The 20380-nt window shown below is 42.3% G+C and overlaps 1 protein-coding gene across 2 annotated transcripts in view; it reads left to right on the forward strand.

Moving 5' to 3' along the window:
• PLBD1 (phospholipase B domain containing 1) overlaps positions 1 to 20380 on the forward strand; it is a 386856-nt gene that overhangs the window by 103657 nt on the left and 262819 nt on the right. For both annotated transcript variants that reach the window (XM_078641128.1, XM_078641133.1), the window contains exon 3: positions 15713 to 15932. In XM_078641128.1, the coding sequence (XP_078497254.1) occupies positions 15713 to 15932 (220 nt within the window). The remainder of the gene's footprint in view (positions 1 to 15712; positions 15933 to 20380) is intronic.

Here is a 20380-nt window from a genome sequence, read left to right on the forward strand (position 1 = left end):
CTCTACTTTCCCACAGAACCCTCTAGGGGAAGCGAGCACAGACCTTGCCTAACTTTAACGAAGGAGCTACAGTTGCCCCAGACCGGACTCATATTCTACTCTTTCTAAAAATGCACACTTGCCTAAATGCAAGACGAAACACCAGAACGCAAGAAAACCTGAACACAAGCAGTATTTGGCATAAAATGGTGGCTTGAAATCTTCGCTCTCCATGCTATCAGCAGCTTCCTATACACCGACCTCCACTATCTAAAGCCAACCATACACATCCTTTCACAATCAATACCCCAAAACATAAAACAACCCACATCGTTCCAAAGTGCTACCCACTTCTCTGCACCTTAACAGGACAAATTCAGTGCCACTCCTATTCTATCTTCCCTATTTCAATTGCAACCATCACATATCCAAGTTGCACCCTGATCCCTTTTCTACTTTGATCATCAAATCAGTACCATTTGTGATCCTCGCTAACTCAGCCTCCACCCACAAAGCTTTCCTCGTTGATTTTGAACCCAACGTGCATTACCCCAACGTGCCCAGACTTCACAAGAAACTGCAAGTCCAACAATCACCTCTTATTTACAGAGCACCAAAGAACGGCCTAGACATATGGGGGGCGCAGGCCCAGGGCTCTCTCATGCCTAAGAGTTCACAATTCATTGTCTGCTGCATAGTACCAGCTTGCACCCATCAGGAAATATATCCCCCCCTCATTCAAGAAACACACAAGGGTAATGGAAGACCCACTCGCCCTTCCCACCATAGATATGGACGTAACTCCAGCCAGGTAGATCGGGGCGGCACTCAGCAGCGGGGGTGGTGGTGGTGGTCTTAAAACACATACCCCAACTGCCGCCTTCTTCCGTAAAGCCGCCATGTTGGCCCCTCGGACACTCTCGGTTGGTCAACACACCAGCAAGGACCTCTTGGCAGAATCCACACTGACTGCAGGGGGTGCGCGCGTTCACTCAAGCTCTACTAGGGGGGGGGGGAGCATTTCTGGCCTACACTTGTTTTCCACACACTTCATCAAGATTTCAAAACAATTAAATACCACAAAACATGGAAATGCCAATTTCTTCCTCCCTTAATGAGCTAATTCCACAGAACATCCTTCACTTCACACTAGCCATTAAAAGAGCCACTAAACTAAGATAACAGTGGGTGTTTTATTTCAACTGTATCTTGCCAAACATTAAAAAGCATTTGCAATGCAATTGGTCTCGCATTATAAAAGTTTGAGCTGTTGGCATTGCTAATAATAATGCAACACTACAAGCTCAAAGATTCAGTAATGTGAGACCTATTGCATTGCAATAGTTTTTTTTTTATATAGCACGAACTTGAGTGAAAGCAACTAAATCAAACATCAAAAGAGCCATAGGGCAGAGATTAGATTCTGATGTGTAGTTCATAAGACATATATATATATATATATATATATATATATATATATATATATATATATATCAAAGGTGATCAAAAACAAGAAGACTACATCAAGGGTCAATTTGAACACTTTAAAAATGACTGATGTTTATTGATCCATTTGTATTTATTAATTGTCCGTTTAAATGCAAAATGTGCATTGCCTACATTTAAAACAACGTAATCACGCATGTCATTTGTTTTTCCGTCTCTCAATGCCCGGACTGTATCATTTAATAAAATGTCTTCTTTTTCTCAAGTTTCAAGTTCCAATTGTGTTATGAGCCGTTCCTATTTCTACACTCTCATAATCCTTGGGGGGGAGCTCCGTCCTTGTCCTTGTCCACGTTGGTGCCAGTGTTCCTAACAATCCCAGCTTCTAGAGCAGGAAGCTCTGTAAAAAGGCATTTGGTTACGGTGTGCTCACGTCAGTCACATCCTGCTCAGATCACTAAAGCATGGAAATGCTTTGAATGCAAAACAGAATTCCTTAGCAAATATATTTGGCCCCACACACAGTCTCTTTTATCCCACTTAGAAACAAGCATTTGCAATGCAATAGGTCTCGCATTATTCAAGTTTGAGCTTTTTGGTGTTGCATTATTTAGCAATGCCAATAGCTGAAACTTTAATAATGCGAGACCTATTGCATTGCAAATGCTTGTTAGAATTGGCCCCAAAACATCTGAAATGGGAATAAAACGAGAAGGTTGAGGGAATATTCATGAAAGGTTAGTACAAATAGAAAGGATTGTGATCTCTTTACACCTTTGCTAATAGAGAGACGCTTCAGGGACAAATCACAAACTCATTTAAGATTATGCAAAAGAATACTGGACACTTTTTTACACACTCCAAAATGCTTTTATGAAAAGGACCCAAAATATTTGTGAGATGATATTAAGGCAATGACATACTAGTACCACACCCATGAAAACCACGTTTGGAACCCCTGCAATGGCTCACAGTGGATGTAGAAAGGGATGTTGTTCAAAGTCCTCTTCACTGTCCACAATGCCTAATTTTTATTTGAAAAAACTAGCCCCGTACTATCTTCCAGGCCCTATTTTCAGCAACGTCACACTTCATCTATTGAACCTTCAGACAACTGAAGCACAGAGGAATGTTCTTTGGAATCCGCGGCCTGAGGTTGTGCATTGCACTGAACCCTGCGCGGTTTAGGATCATCTACATTCGGGGCCACTGGAATTATGCGGCTGGGGAGGGACAAATTATGTGCCGGGGTTGAGTAAATTATGCGGCAAGAAAAGACTAATTATGGGACATTATGCTGCAAATTTTGTGATTGTATCACTTCATTATTTTGTCATTTTTACACTTGTTAACACTGGGGAAAAGTTGCACATTATTAGTACTGGTTTAACACCCACATAAAGCAACAAGCTACAAAAAGGTGACCAGTCAACCTTTGCAAAGGACCTTCCACTGCACAGCAACAAGTGTCGCTGTTTTTCCTAACTTTCGAACCGTTTGAACTAGAAACACTTTTTTTTGTTAACATCTGCAGATTATACGGCAGATGATGGCAAATCTACAATTATGAGAAAATCACTGTGGCAGCACAATTGCATAATTCCAGTGGCCCTGCCTACAGTCATGAATGTGGGAGAGGTGATCAAAGCGTATCGGACAGGAGCTATCCGTTCTCTGACTGAACTTCAACTTCCCGATCAGCTCTACTTCCAGACGTTTAGCTCGTGTTCATCACTTTGAAGGGTCCATTATTAGTACTATGTACAGCCCTGTAACACATTAGCATAATTAATATCTACATAAACTGAACAATATTGTAAAAAACGACTTGTACATGCAACGTATGTCACGTGGGTCTTTGATCTTATGGTCAATTGTACAACATTAGGGTTGTTTGTATGGTTTTCAAATCTTATTGCGTGTCTGTCTTTATCCATTCATTCCTCAGAACCAGTTTCAGAATCTCTCCTAACTGGTAGATATTTAAGGAAGGGCTTACATTCTAATTTTTCATAATTCAATATTACAATCCGTGCTTTTAGAATTTCTCGATCCCACCCTTACTGTTTGTTATTAAACTGGCTATACCTTTGCATCCTGGTGGTAACATTAGGGCTTTTTTCCAACTTTTTTTATTGTATGCTTTTATTTTTATTAGCGGTAAAAGTGCAAGCTATATATGTTTTGGTAACCTGCTTAAAAAGTGTTTATTGAAAAAAATCTGGTATATCATTGTTACACAGTGGATTGGAAGTACTTTTCTTTTCATAATGTGTTTGGGTGTTTATTTGGTTTTTAAGATCTGTTGCATTAATGTGAGAATATTACTCCTCTCAAAGCCTGTTATAACTGTTCCAGCAGATACTTTTACTCCCTTGCTGGAGCATAATTCCCCCAGAGTTTCTCCTATTTTGGACATTGATTCTACCAAATATTGTTACTGGCCCTGGTGTAATACATTTTCCTTCTTGGAAGTTTGCTGCTATTGAGAGGAATCTAGACAATTCACATTGTTTTTTTTGTTGTTTGTTTTGTAAGACTTTATTGACATTCGTGCATTTTACACAGAATTCACATTGTTTTGACACTATACTCAATTGTGACATGTTATGCGGAAGGGCTGTGGAATTCCTATAGCCCTACGCCCAGGACATATTATTTGGGGTCAAGGGCAACAAGTTTTCACGTGTAATTTGTCCTTGAGACAAGTAGGTCCAACCCTCTGCTGCACAAACTCTTTGGCCAGTAGTTTGCAGTACCACGTTATGGGTCACGGAAGGGCACTGTCTGCAGTTAAGATAATATTTTTGTCCATATGTTAATGCTGTTCAAACTTGTATTTATGGTCCATTGATTGAAAGCCTTTATTATTAGGGTGAGCGCTCTAAGTAAATGTAAGCTCTGACTACTACTGAAATTGATTCCAGTATAAAAATGTGTACACACGTTATCAAAGTCTAGCAATGCGGGGCTATGTATAATGCTCCCAGAACACACTCTGATTTGATGCATATATTTTCAGAATCTTGAAAGCAAGATTGATGATTCTTTGCTTTTAAAAAAAAATGTTCATAAAAAAATGAAGTGGTTGAATACAAAGTGGTTCTGTCGGGTAGCGAGAAATTGCTTTAAAGAATGGTTAATTCAGTTTAATCTATCAGTAAAGTAAAGTAAACCCTCTCGGAACAGTCCAATCAAAAAATATATAAGCTTTATATTAACAAGTATGCACGATACACAGGAATTACTTCATTCTGTGATAACACAAGTTTCAATAAATGGTAAAATCATTACAAAAAACATGTGGTGCACGTGACTGTCAGTGAACAAAGTGATCAGTGCATTCAATCCAGTGACACATATGTACAATATATACAGTGACATTGGGGGGGGGGGGGGGAAAGGCCAGTATGTTCAATTCGTCCTCCAAGGAGACAGGGGATAAAAAAATGAAAGCACGGAAAAAAAAGATTTAGCTAAACTACTGTAAAATTTCTGGTACCATCTCTTTGCAGCATAATTTAGTAACATGTGTTGATGCATGGTAGTATTTCCCAAAAATATTGATAATGGAAAATCAGTGTAACCATTTTCAATAAGATTATGGGAAACACAAATAAGCACTGACAAAGCCAGTAAGTCCGAAATCTGTGGTCAGCTTTTTAGTTTTGTGAATGTGTAACTTGTTTTTGCATGGTTTTTTAAAAATCTTGTTGGTGTGGGAGCTGTCGAGCCCTTACCATTATAACAAACATTGGCAAAAGCAAAAATAGTTTTTGGTTTAACAGTTACTGGCACTGAACAAAACTACTTTGTGTGCCGATACACTCCTTATGAAAGAGCAGAATGCTGTCACTCACAGGGAAGCCAGCTGATACAGAGAGAGAGACACAGAATTTTAATAAACGCAAAAGGTCATGGCCAACGCCAGACCAAATAAGGGGCCAGATTATTACAGAAAGTATCAAAAGTGCTCCCATGGGTTATGTCCTTGCATTAAGTGCAGCTATACGGCTTTCATGTATTTCCAAAAATTTACAGAAATAGGACAAGAAATAGTACTCCTAGAAAAAATAAATGTGAACTGCATTTTAGCATGAGCAAATATGCATGTGTAGATTTACTGATGCGAAAATCTTGAGTGTTTGCAAGTTCACTTTCCTTCCTACCTTTTACATCTGCCATTGTCAGTAGTAAATTTCCAACATTTCTCAGTATGTGAAAAGATTAGAGAAGAGTTGTTGAAAACCCTTAAAACAGTAGGTTTGCACTGACTCAAAAGGGCATTCTAACCGTGAAACTATTGCTTACCACTATCTTCAGCCCAAGTATGTAGATCTGCAGAAAGTGGCAACATAAGGGGATTACAAGTATTAAAACACTGCTATGGTATGAGCCCTGGTATAATCAGAGAGGCTATAGGATAGTTCTTCTATGAGATTGCTGCCTTAATTTGTCTCCGCACTACATGGCACCAAAGGGACAAGTGGATTTTGTTACAACATTAGAAGATTTATCAAGCTACCTGACCCATGACAAGTAGATATTTTATTAAATTCCAGACCCCTGAATGCGGTCAAGAGACTTGGACGAGTAATACCTTTCATGTAAATGGCTATCAATCTTATTGTGTTCCCCCTTTACCCTCCCTGGCTTGCCGTTCCAAAGGGGGGGATTGGGGTGCTTATCTCTTTGCAGGCTAAGTACCTTAAAATCACAGTATTACAATCAACTCCCTTGTATCAAATCTTATTTACCTTACCAGATGGTTTAATATTCCTCCTGATAAATTATTATTTTACCTTTTTCTCTAATTTTCCTATGGACCTGATTTTGAATCGGGAGAGTTTCATATCCACATTTTTTTAGATAACAGCTCTGCCAGTGTAATTATTGTATGGCTGGGTAATTTTAATATAACTAAATGCCCTTTTTCTGGAGACACTGTATGTGGCATTACGGGTTGGCATGATGAAGATCTTTCCCATTTTATGCACAATCCCTCTGGAGATGTTTTAAATCACAGCATTGTTAACTATAATTTATTTAATTTGGATTTTGTTAAAGATCGGGCAGTCCAACCACTAACTTAAGTGGAGGGCTGACAGGTCGTTGATTGAGTTCATTCTTTTTTCTTTCCATCTAGCGCATTTATTGTTGAGTCATTTATCCTGCCTTCCATTAGCGGGCATAATCCTGTTATTATCTGCATATTGTGTCCAGAGTGCTATGATAATTTACCCCTTTCTATCCCTCCCACCTGCTTTTCCCGATACCCTACTGTATGGTTGCAACAAAGGGGCTACGGCTGAAGTTGAGAAATATAAACTTGGACAAATTCTTTGCAGATATGTTCAACTCTGATAGAGAGTGTGTGATGTGCTTTCTCTGAGGTATCAGACCCACACTCCATATTGGAAAGTTTTAACAATCTCTGCGTCTCACTATATAGCCTGATGTCTGTAGAAAGTAATACCATGGAAGTTCCCCTCCACATAGATGGTTCAACTGAGACTGTTCTGTTGCCTTAAAGGGATTGAAGCAAGTCCTTCAGGTTGTCCCTAGAACCTTAGGAAACATTATGTATGCAAGGTGGGTTTACAGGTTTACAGGCTGACCCTCGAGGCAAGAAGAAAGTAAATCAGAGAGATGGCATGGGAAGATCTGCAGCTTGCTGCTAAATCTAGAAACTTGAAGGCATTTTGGGATGTCATTGGCAGTGGTTGCTCCACCTCTTTACAATTTTCAGCTCTGCTGATTCTAGCTTTCCAAGTAATCCTCCTTGCAAGGCAAATTATGCCGCCTACCTTGGAACAGTTGGTGCTTTTACCATGACACAACTTGATGTGTCTGAGGTAACTATTGCTATTTTAAATAGCAGCCCAGTGCCCAGAGGTGGCAATTGATGTTTTCAAATGTAGCGTACCATTCTAGGCCCCCATATTGACAAATCTGTTTTGGGCCATTCCCTTTGCGAGATTACCTAACTCTTGGAGGTGTTCCACCATTGTCCCTGCAGGGTACCGCTCGATCTCACTTCGGAATACCTCTGTTAAGATCTTGGGTAGGGTGATTCTCCAGAAGTTAGAGGAGTCGGCAGAAGACAAAGGGTTCTTGTCAGAGGTACAATATGTTTTTCGCCAAGGTGTGGGCACAATCAACAGTCCCGCAACCTGCTCTTGATCACTGGGAAGTATGTAAGGGCCAGGGGTGGTGTCCTGCACCTGGCCTTTATGAACTTATCTAGTGCTTTTGACCTTGTGGACAGGGGTAGGTTGTGGGCTTCGATGACCGATGCCAGGGTTGACAAAGGCATAATCAAACTTGTAAAACGCCTGCATTGGGACAGTTCAGCACAGTTTTCAAATAGCCTCTCTGGGGACTGTACTTCTAATTTTAAGGTTACCAAGGGGGTGAGAAAGGGATGCATTTGGGCCCCTTTTCTATTTCTTTTTTACATTAAATCTCTGGAGGTTTTTTTTACAATCAAATGTTAAAGATTTGCCTAACGTAGGAGATAGGTTTGTGCCAGTGTTTAATAAACGCTGATGATGCAGTGCTGTTGTCTCGTCCTGCTAATAGGTTGCAACTTTTATTGAATGCTTTTATGACCAATTTAGGCTTAAAGGTCAATCATGCCAAATCTTTTACTACGACTTGTGGCCCCAGGAACACCCGTTCACGCAGATTTGTAATGGATGAGACACCTATTGTGAAAGTTTTCAATTGTAATTACTTGGGGATCCTAATATAAGTCAGTCAGTCAGTCAAATACACTTTATTCGATTTGTTAAAATCATTAAAGGCATAAAAATTTACAAACATCCAAAAAATACAATAATTCATATATTTACAAAGTCAGTGAAAAAACTCATTTGGGACAAATACACTGCTAAAAATCGGAAATGTTAAAAGTAATTAATAAAAACAATCAGGATAAGACATTTAATGGCGTTTTTTTCAATTTGATTCTCCTTGCTGCCACTAGGAAACTAGCCACATGAAAACTAATACGGGTGCTAGACAACATCTGGAGGTAAGCGAGAGCCGGTCTGACTTGAATAAAGCCAGCCTCCTTCAAGATTGGAAACAGATATTTTTTCCTTACCCCTTTATAGAACCCGCAAAACATAATAAAGTGCATGGTATCTTGTTGCGAAAAGTTATCAGCATTTGCAGGGCGGACCCTCTTCTGGTTTACACCACGATTGAAAACAGCCCAAGGAATAATGTATCAGATTAAATCTGAATTTAGTCAGTAGAACTCTGTGGACAGGTCTATATACAATCTTAAGGTATGGCTCAATAGCGGGAGAGATTCAAAGGATATAGTGCCGTCTAACTGAAGATTTCTGGAATTCCTGCTCCTCGCGAGCCAATCTAAGCCTATCCATAAAGTGTGACTTGGTCCAATTAACATCCTCCCTTCTAATGCATGCGGGCGTTTAAAAGAGCTCTGGACGTCCTAGATGGCCAAATGAAAGTCTTAGGTATTCAAGCCAGGGTATGTTTTTTGCATAGTCCAGTGTCATAACATTTAGCAGGATAGCGTGGTTTAATGTAATTTCAGGATTAAGCCATGTTTTTAACCAAAAAATTAAAGGGGCTAATTTTAGCTTATCCGAGACATGATCCAAGCCAACCTCGGAATGTACTGAAAAGGTGGAGGTGGACTGAGGGACAGACAAGAGATATCTTAGAAACCTGTTCTCAACTCTTTGGATCTTATTGAGTGGAACATAACCCCAGATGGAGGCGCCATATGTTGCGATGGACAAGCATTTAGAGGTGTAAACTTTTAGAAGAGCCTCCATCTGCCTCGCCCCCAACCTTTTTGAAAACCCTATTAGGGCTGACGTGGATGTTGCCACGGACAAGCTTTTAGCCTTAACCTGGGGGGCCCATGTCCCCCTCTCATCGAAGAGGACCCCTAAGTACGAGAAAGTTGCCACCCTAGAGACCGCCTCGCCCTCACAGGTAAATGTTTTAAGTTTGCCCTTTTGTCTATGATGACCAACCACCATTGAGTGTGATTTTTTCGCATTTATCTTTAGGTCCAAACGGTCCATAAAGATCCCAAATCGGTCCAGCAATCTTTGGAGTCCCACCCCAGTGCGGGCTACTAAGACTGCATCGTCCGCGTATAGGAGAGCCGATATAGCTGCATCTCCTATACGCGGGACGTCCACCCCTGGAGCATCTAAGAAGTTGCCTAGCTCGTTATTATAGATGGTAAAAAGAAGGGGGGCTAGAATGCAGCCCTGACGCACCCCCCGCTCAGATTTGAAGCGGCTCGTGCACCTGCCCTCCTTTGTAACCCTGACTTTTGCAAATAGCTCCTGGTGCAGGGACGCCATAAAGTTGACAAGGGGGGATCAATCCCTATCTCCAGGAGAATTGGCCACAACTTGTCTCTATTCACCATGTCGAAGGCCGAGGAGAGGTCCATAAAAGCTAGATATAACGACCCCTCCTTAGCTACTGTGTATTTGGAAATCAAAAGGTGCAGGTTTGAACACTGATCCAGCGTACCTCTTTTTTCTCTAAACCCGTATTGTAAATTAGACAGAACCCCACTGCTCTCAATGTTATCCCTTAGTTTGTACAATAAGACTCTGCCTAGAATCTTAATCGCAGAGTCTAACAGGGAAATGGGTCTGTAACATGCAGGGTCATCACGCTGCCCTTTTTTGAAAATCGGCACAATGATTGAAGTGGCCCATGTGGCAGGAAAAATATTACCATTTGCCGCGTAAAATACATTTGTGAGCGTCTTGGCCCACAATTTGGGTGAATGTCTGTATAGGTTTGAGGGAACACCATCCGGCCCAGGGGCTTTGTTTTTTGAGGTCTCAGAAATTGCTCTCTCTACTTCCTCACAGTTAAATTGTAAGGGGGCTGACTTGGAAACCAGCGGCACACTTCTTGGGGCGCCCGGTTCAGATACTCCATAAACTTCTCTAAAATGACAAAGCCATTTCTCATCAGGGATCACACAGTCCATGGCTGTGTTATCTGCGTCTGAGAAAAAGGTCTGGTTTATTGTCGCCCAGAACTGATTACTGTCACGCAAAACATCAATTGACATCAATTTGTCCCATTCGTCCTTTTTTATGGCACTTTTCCTACTATTAATCATTTGTTTATACATCTTCCTCCTCTCTGCGATAACAACCTTTTCTCTGGGAATAGTAAGTCCACATGAGGTCGCACACTGTTTGTCCCATCAGCGTGTGACCCCGGAGCATGATGGTCGATGTAGTCAGGTATCAGCGGGTGCGCTTTTACCAGGGTCTTGAGTCTTTAAGGTATTCACTTGGTGTGCTTGCCATCCCTGGACACGTGTTTCGCGTTCATTAACGCTCATCAGCAGGGATTAGGCGTGTGCACGGGGTTGCTGCATGGGCTGCCGAAAGTGTTCATAGGTCCAGATACCTTTTAAGGCGCGCAGATGCGTTATCTCGAGGTCGTCACCTCACACCGGCTCAAGGGAGCCTGTATAAATAGTAAGTCCACATGAGGTCGCACACTGCTCGTCCCATCAGCGTGTGACCCCGGAGCATGATGGTCGATGTAGTCCGGTATCAGCGGGTGTGCTTTTACCAGGGTCTTGAGTCTTCAAGGTATTCACTTGGTGTGCTTGCCATCCCTGGACACGTGTTTTGCGTTCATTAACGCTCATCAGCAGGGATTAGGCGTGTACATTTACCATGATGCTCTTGGGGTATACCCGCTGGAATGGTGGAGTAGCGTACGACCTATGGATCTTTTATCTCTGGGAATAGTTTTCAGAGCTTGTAATAAAGCCCTATGGGCTTTTGAGCAATCGGAGTCAAACCATTTATGTGGATAGTTATCTCCATTGCGGGGTTTAGTCGTCAAATCATGCGAAATATGTGCGCATATTGACTCAAAAGCACCCAAGATTACTTCCCTAGGGGTATTGCGGTCCTGACAAAGTGCCATATTACCTTCAATTTTCGGGAGTAATTTCACCAGAAAATTATCCGGTACGACCTTTGCCCACTTGAGCCTTCTCCCTTGGTCCTTTGGGATGATGACGAACTCATTTTGGGGAGGACTAGTCCTGATCCCTATGGGGTCACGCCACCGCAGCGCAAGTAGGACCGGGTTATGGTCACTGAAAATTGACATGATTACTTTGTAGGTCACCACTCTTCTTAAGATGCCGGGAGTCACGAAGATGTAATCTAGCACCGATCCTGGGTCAGTGCCCTTAAAAGTAAATGCCCTGACCTCGCCCTCAGTGCAGCTATATTCAAAAAGGTTAGAGTTAGCCAGCAGTTCCTCGAGGGCCTCTCCTTGTCTGGAATGCTCGAAGTGAGAAATCCCTGAGCCTTCTGGGGCCTCTTGGCTCCCGGTATGACATACTCCATTGCAAGGCTGAATATTAAAATCGCCCATTAAGATGAGCTCAAAGTTAGTGTAATGATTTTGACTGAGATTAATTAAAAAAATTTCAAGCAATGCAATGTGTTTAGTGTTGTCATCCCTGTCCCAAGAATTATAAAAATGTATAAGGATTGATTTACAGCTAGACGAAACAACCCATTCAACTATTAATAGGTTAGGGGACCCAGTTTCCACCAGTTTTTGTTTTCCCTTGAGTTTTAAGGAAAAGAGCATGATAAGACCACCTTTAGCTCTACCTGCAGTACTTGGGGTGGCCGGCACCACAAAGCTGGAGAAGCCATCCAACCAAAAGCTAGGGGAAGGATCCCATGTTTCCTGCAAGGAGATTATGTCAAAACTAGAGACAAAATCAAGCCAAGCAGAATCTCCCCTTTTAGTTCTAATGCCGGCAAAATTCCAGCTGATGATATTACACTCCGCTGACCCATCTGAGTTCGACATATCAAGGGTACTCGGTGGAGTCAATGCTGGCAGTCAATCTATCTGTTCAATAGCAGAGAGAGGGGCAAATCGGTTACTCAGGACTGGACCACTGGGCTCTACAGGTGTACAGCTTGGCTGAGGGCGGAGAACCGCAAAGGGGCCCAACTCCCCATCTGGGGCATGCAGGCATCTCCCCTGAGTCCCTGTACGTCCCAGATCAGTTCCCTGTGCACTCCTTTCCATCCCTGGGCGCCACAACCCGTAGTGAGTGACCGGGGGTGGATAGAAAAAACCCAAAGGGACGGGTCTCATTTTACCAGAATATGTGACCTCCGAGCCATCCCAGACAGCCTATCTGCCAGGTCCACAGCGTTGAAATGAACTATGACGCAGTCCCCATCTGTTTTCTTTTGGCATTTCCCAATCCAGCCCACCCTTCTTGCCATGATGATCCTGTTAGAGATGTTCAACCCCCCGCTACAGAATTCGTTACACCAAGCTCTGGCCTTTTGCATCGGGTCTGGGACTGATTCACCCTCACCCTCACCCTCTTGTAAAGGGGGAACACCAATAAATGTGGCCACTAACGGAGCGGCCTCCGGGGGCAGGTCCAACTTAGTTTTACAACCTCTCGGTGAGGTACCAGAGCCTGGGATGGAAATCGGTATGCTACTTGTCAAGGGGCTTGGCCTTACAGGAATTGGTGAGACGCTACTTGGTCGTTTGTAGATCTCCCTGCTCCTACCAATAACAGAGACCCCCCTTCATTAGTCGGCAAGGGCCCAGGTGGTCTAGGGGCCTCCCTGGGGTTTTTACATGAGGGGACAATTGCAGGCTGAAGTACATCCTGACTCCGGGTACAATTTTTAACATCAGTATCTAATAATGCACATTTCTTGAGAAGACCAGCTACACACGTATTCAGAGTGTCCACAATGTCTTTTGCTATGCCCATAAGTAATGGCTCTATCCGTGTTACAAACATGGACTCTAGCTGGGCTCCAAGATTGTCATTAGTTATGGTCACACTGTTTGTTGAGGCATCTAATTTTTTCCTTTGTTTAGAGTTCCTCTTAGGCTCATTACCAGTGGCCGGAATACATCGTTCTAGTAAAGGGGATCGGGGATTGCCGATGGAAGGACAAACAGTAGGAACCGCAATGTTCGTGGGTTGAATCAGAACCACCTCAGGCTCTAATGGAATATGTGGAGCTTTTCCGCTGTCGGTGACCTGTGTGAGATTTACGGGGTGCGATGGGGTGATGCCGAGTTCTTGCTCAGCGTTCGCAATTTCCTTCGTAAGAACCCCCACAGCGGATGAAAGATAGGATATGATCGACTCGGAATGTCTAGGCACCTTAGCTTTCTTCCCCCCCTCCTCAGCACTTGTGCCTTTCTTGCGCTTACCCATCTGGAGATGTCAGGGGGCTAGCCCGGCCCGGCCTCTTCTGGCACCTGACGGCCACAGACGGCCCGCCCTTTGCCCAGGCTTCGCCCGGCGCCGTCCGTGCGCGTCCCACGGGCCGGAACCAGGTGCTGGTAATATCAGGGGCGTGGCTGGGTAGCGCTGGTGCCTCTCGCGCTCACCCCGGTGTGTCCTCCCTGCTTCCTGCTGCTTGGCGCTGCATCTCCCGCGGAGTGGGAGACGCGAGGTAGATTTAAAGGGCCCGGCTTGACAGGGGCGTGGCCGGGTAGTGCTGGTGCCTCTCGTGCTCACCCCGGTGTGTCCTTCCTGCTGCTTGGCGCTGCGTCCATTTTAACCTGGGACATGTTATTGACTCAAAGGGCGCTCAAAATTGGTAATGTGATTGATGCAACTTTCTTGTTAGCCAGAAAACTCAAACGCAAACCAATAAGGGACTTTACTTCTTTATATAAAACCAAGTGTCAATCTTTTGGCACCTATTGGGCAGGTGTGTGGGGGTATATAAATTCTATCCGTTTACAAACTGTAGAAATACATTTCTTTTCATATTATTGCAGCTCCTATGTGTACTTCTAAATAAATCTGCCATACTTTGACGACACAGTCAAATTAGCCCCCTTTCAACTTTGGGTTAAACTCAGCAATTCACCTCACACTAATTTTTCCCGTCTTGTCTTAGGTTATGGACAAAATATCCCCTGGCTGGCCTATGTTAAAACATCTCTTATAGATTTGGGTGTGGCACAACTTTTTTTTATTGGCCTAATGAAATTGACAGTAACTCAAAAGGCTTGGTTCAAACCTTTTTTTTTTTTTTTTTTGGCAACAGTAATATAAATTGCTCAAACAAAATTCTCAGATATAGCACGGAGGGTTACCACATGGAGATCGCCTTTCCAGTTCAATCTGGATCTTTTCTGGAATGGGTACCTAACCCGGAGAACCGTTTTTCTTTTACACATTTTAAGTTAAATCCTGTCCATTTTGGATAGCTCATCCTTTATAGGGAAGATGGTTTCCATACCTATTGTGCTGTACTTGTAACAATACTAGTCAGCAATTGTGTTTACATTTTATGTTTTTGTATAGTTTTTATTCCGTCTCCGGGAAAATACTGTATGCCCCATTTTACGTTTGGTTGGTGGTCGTTCCGCTAAACAGTCTCAGTCATTTATTTATTTATTTATTTTATTTATTTAATGCGATTTTATATAGCGCAAACTTTACCCGAAGGTGTCGGAGCGCTTAACATAAGAACCAGTTGCAGAACATAAGGACTAAGGATTACATGCGTTACATAAAAGATACAAACAGAAAACAATTGCAAATGTACAAGATGTAAAGTCACACAAGGAAGAGATACAAACAGAAAGAAAAATTGCAAATGTACAAATTGTAAAGTCACTGAAAGAAGAGATTCGAGTGGATATACGCAAGAGTCACATAGAAAAGGTAGAGAGTACAAAGGTCTACTGCATATACTAGTGATTAGAGTTATCTCTATATACATAGGGAAGGGATACGGATGGATATACTCTAAGAGTAACATAGGAATGGTAGAGAATACAAAGGTCTACTGCATATACTAGTGATTAGAATGTTTATCCTCTGAATTTCTTTGCCATACCTTAATCAGTTAAATGTGTGCGTCTATTAAGATCAGGAAAGATGTGCCAATGAGTTGTGCTCGACCGGAGTCCTTTAAAAGTTTGTGCTGTACATTTGAATTAACAGGTTGTGTATGTATTTTGCGCTGTGCATCTTTTATGGCCTCGCAGATGAATAAAGTTTTACCTGACTGAGATTGACCTGAGTCTGACCTGAGTGAGAATGTATTTGTTATTTACGGGTGGAGTTATATTTTAATGATAATGTCATGGTAGTCTGTTTAAAATAACAATCGACACTGCTGCAAAATACTCACCCAATCGCATTATTACTACTTCTACTTGTAAATTTGTAATTCAAAATTCCAGCCAACTAAGATGCTGTCCCTTGTTGCAGGACTTCGCTGTGCCACAGTGTACTGGATGAGAGACACTCAAACAGCACTAGTGAAAGATGTGCTAGACAGAAACGGAGATGCCTATGGTTTCTACAACGACACCATTCAGTCCACAGGGTGGGGAGTTCTGGAGATACGTGCTGGTTATGGGTCCGAAGACAGAAGCAATGAAGAGATCATGTTTGCAGCTGGATATCTGGAAGGTTACCTCACCTCAATGTGCGTACCACCCAGATTCAGTATTTCTTGGTATTCTGTTTTGCAATGTCAGTGGTTGGTTTGGTGGGCTAAGACTGCTTATAATAGTAGTTTATGTTCCCATTGTGTTCTGTCAGAGGTGCCTACATTTCAGCTCTACTGGATTTGGGCCTCCTATCATGGGAAACCTGGAAAAGCATTCTGATATTACCACTGACATTCTGGTATTCTCTTCATAGCAGTAAAAGACAGGTCATAAGTTCAGTTTATATAAAACCTTCCAATAGTTTTATTGATCTTCACAGAATATTTCCCACCATAGTCAAGCCTGAATATGTCATGAGTACAGATGTTAACTTAGACAAAACGTGATTCACTCCTTGGCTGTTGGCCGGTGAGCGGTCTTAAGAGGTTTCTTGTATATATGAGAGGTTTGTAGGGCAGTAATGCAGTTGTTTCTTTAGGTCTTTGGCGTTTTGTCATTTTCGAGTCTTGAAGGCTATTTCAGGAATAGCTAGGCTGGGAGAAAAACATGTTACCTAAATGAATACCTGTTCTCATGTCATACTAGACTGCTTATGAAAACCTTCTGTGAAGTTCATTTGTAGGTAAGGTAGGGAGCCTTAAATAAAAAGCACCATAGCAGCTCTCTTGCGCTCTGTTTTTCCCTAAGCGGCACTTAAAAATTCTTATCAATATTTATAAATTCTCCCTGTGGCCAAAGTGGGGCAACATAGTGGGAAGAAGTAATGTAAAATTCCTCTTTTGAAGAATACCATCAGGTTTTCGATAATGACGACAAACCCAATAACAAACCTTCAGTCCTGTGAGTATGTCATCTCCAATGTCTGTCTCCTGAACGGTCCCTCCGTTCATGTGGTTAATTTTAACCCTTCTACAGACACTGCTAATAAGTCCGCACATCGAGTTAGCCTGCTTCTCCTGTACTCCAGAGCCATACATACCCTTCCTTACCTAGCCAATCAGCTGTGTACTTCTTTCTTAAGAAACATATCTTTTCCGTGTTATCTCCTGTGTGCACCAATATAGTGTGCAACATGTTCACAGCTACGTCTCCAAGGTTTTTGACTGTCTCCGCAACATATCCATAGCTTTTCCTCTTCATTTGGGCTCTCTTTAATGTTGATTAAATCTCTAGACCTATTAGTCTTATTAAGGACCACAGGATAAGAATAGGGCCCAAAGATAGAGCAACAGCACCCTTCGACCCTGGACATCCTCTCTTTTTGGGCACAGGGATAAAGGCTGGCTTGGTTGGGCATGTCTTAAGAGTATGCATGCTATCTCCTACTCCAGGATAATAGCTATCTTTAAACAATGTAATTGCTGTCAGCTAGAAAATTATTCAGTCAGTCATATTAGCTTTATTCGACAATTTAGTCATCAAAGCAAAGATACAAAAAATAAAATCATGACCCATCATTAACAAAGGATTTAAAAGGAACCTTCCGTTAAAACTGTAAAATCCATAAAAGTCAGTTAGAAAGCATCAGACTTTAAAATACCTATACATACAAAATACATTTAAGATTCCTCGTGGAACTTACTACGCTTTTCCAGACTAGTTCATTAACTTCATGTCAGTCCCTTACCATGCAATCTCTTAGCGTTAATAAATGGAAAGTGGGTCTGAAGTTCATGTGAAAGACTAAAAAGCTTGAAGCAATTACAGATCTCTACCCTACAGAAACTGCTCGAGAACTAATGGGCCATGCCCATCCCAAGAATTTTGCCAGGGCAATGACAAATAGATTACTGCGCTCGGAAATAATGGCACCTGAGAGCAACATCATTCCTTCTAGTTCCCAGAGATCTGCAAATTGGGGACAGCCACATACGAAGTGGGGCAATGTAAGCTGGACAGACAAATAACAGGTGGGCCATGGACTCCGATTGTGCATGGCAAATGGGACAAGAGGTGTCGCCTAGTAAATCCCATCTTGCTGTAAACAACCTTACGGGTAGTGAGCCAACTCTTAGTTGAAAATGTAGCTTTCTATCATGTGGCTTGGTTATGATGTCCCAGTATGGTTCCAGTTTTGGAGAAGTGCCCTGTAAGTGATGAAGAATCACTACTCCTGCAGATGTTATCAGTCACCCAACCCCAATACCTTTCTTTCAACAGCGCTTTGGGAGGAAACGTAGTACTTGTTGGATTCTCCCATAGTATTGCCATGCCAATACTTGTTAAGATAAGCTAATTCTAACTTCCTGCAGCCATTTGATTTTTTTATGGCAGTCTGCTCTAATTAAATCCTTAAGGCCCGCAGAATAAGGTGTCAATTCCGGTGTTGTCCAGATTCTCTGCCAATATAACAAGGGGCTCAATTTGGCTATATCGGCCAGAGACGTGCTTCCTAGGTCATAGCAATGGACGTACTGGGGAACTTTGCAGGTTAGTAATTTTATGTAGGAACCTATTTGCTGCTGTTGTTAGTTTAGAGAGGTTCTCAAACCCCCAGAGCTCCGCCCCATATAAAGCGGAACTGACAACCTTTGTATCATATATTTGCAATACCGGGCTAACTGGTTTAGTTAGAGATGCATTAAACTCAGTTTGTAGGGTTCCAGCCAGTTGTCGATGCTTCAATGTGGCCATGCCAAGTTGCCAGTTCCACCTCATGTCTTTCTGCAAAATGACCCCTAGATATGTGAAGTCATTTACTTGTTCTAAGGGCTGCTTATTCAGCAGTATACATCCTCTGATGATCTATGGGGGTTAAAAGTCATAAATGTTGTTTTTGATATGTTGATTTCCAAGCCCAGTAGATGGCAAAACTCTTCAAAGAGTAACAGGGCTCATTGTAGACCGCTCAGTGTTTTAGCGATAATCAACGCATCATCCACGAACATTAGGATGAGGATTCTCACACCGGCCAAGACGGGGTCATCAGTGCGGGTAGCTTCAGAAATTTTGCAATCCCATTGATGAACAAAGAGACAAGTGTTGGTGCCATTGTGCAGCCTTGCCACACCCATTTTTCTACAGGAAAGGGATTTGTAGTCTGTCCCTGTAAGCCCCACCTGATTTTTGCGTAATTACCCTCATGGAGTCTTGCAATGAAGGATAATAATTCGGGGGGCATCCCCAAATATTGCAGTACTACCCATAGTTTGCTAGGACAAGGTCGAAGGCTGACTTAAGGTCCACAAAGGCAGCATGTGTAAGCTGCCCTTGTCCAAGACCATCGTCTTCCAGTATAGCAAAATGTAGCGAAATATCTGATCAATAGTACTGGTACAGGCCCGAAAACCTGCCCGGAGTGGAGATAGTATATCAACCCAATCCTGAACCTTGTTTAATACAAGCCGTCCCATGATCTTTTAGAGGGAATCAATTAGGCTAATTGGCCTATAGTTTCCAGGCTGAGATTAAGACCAGGGGTTCTCAGCTTGACAGAGCCATTTTACAGTATCTCAGGAGGGTCTATAAGACTTTACTTTGTGGATCTCATATGCTGAATGAACTCCCAGGGAACGATTGCACTCAACTTTAGCTGCTGATGTCTTATCATTTTCATTTCCGCATGGTTTTGTGGCTCAGGGCCTTTTGGCCATAGGTCCCAGGTAATTCTTAACCCTGTCTGATCATTACACTGTCTTTATCTCTACTATGCATTCCTCCATGCTGCCAGCAGGGACCAACCTGTCAAGCAAATGGCCAGGCCTGGACACCATGATTCTGCTCTCTTTTGGAAGAAACATTTGTAGTGCCCTCTGCTTATACTTTCCATGTCAGAATAGTAGGTTGGTCCAGGTCTCTACATGCCTGGAAGCGTCTTAAAGGCCCATTGACGTTTTAATCAGTAAGAATGCCACAGAAATACTTCCTCTATCAAACGTTGTTTGTTAAATGACCTGTCCAACTTTTTAAACATATTTTGGTTTCAGCTTCACATAATTCTGATTCTCTCACTTCTGCTCAATAAGTAGCCTTCAGCAGAATCACACTTTATTAATCTCACATTGGTTTTAAGTACTTTAGAATATTTATAATCCACCCACCTTCTCTAATCATGCAGTATTAATTTCATGTCCTTCCTCTCTACCACTTTGCCCTTTATGTCTGCAGATGACTTTGTCAATCCTGTTCTATTTCTTTTTCATTTTTGTCCATCCTGTCCATTTAAAATTTGACTTAATGCTGCCCTTGTTTCCCTTCTTGTAGGCCTTATCTTTCACATATCTGTGTGTCTGGCTTAATATTATGAGATCTCATAAACATTCCAGGAATGTAACCTTATATTTAAAAATATTATGTCAAGTAGCATTTCATCCATATTACTGCCATATGTTCTGTGAGCAGATGGGCACTACCGACCTGCGGCTCCCCTACTTGGAAATGCCCTCTGCTGAATGTTGAGACATTGCAGGTTTGAACCTTAGACAGTTTGAACTTTTAAGTAATCGATCATCTTTACAGCAAAATCAAATCATTTGATAGAATT

Source organism: Lissotriton helveticus, chromosome 1_1 (assembly GCF_964261635.1).
Source record: "Lissotriton helveticus chromosome 1_1, aLisHel1.1, whole genome shotgun sequence".
Classification (NCBI taxonomy): Eukaryota; Metazoa; Chordata; class Amphibia; order Caudata; family Salamandridae; genus Lissotriton; species Lissotriton helveticus.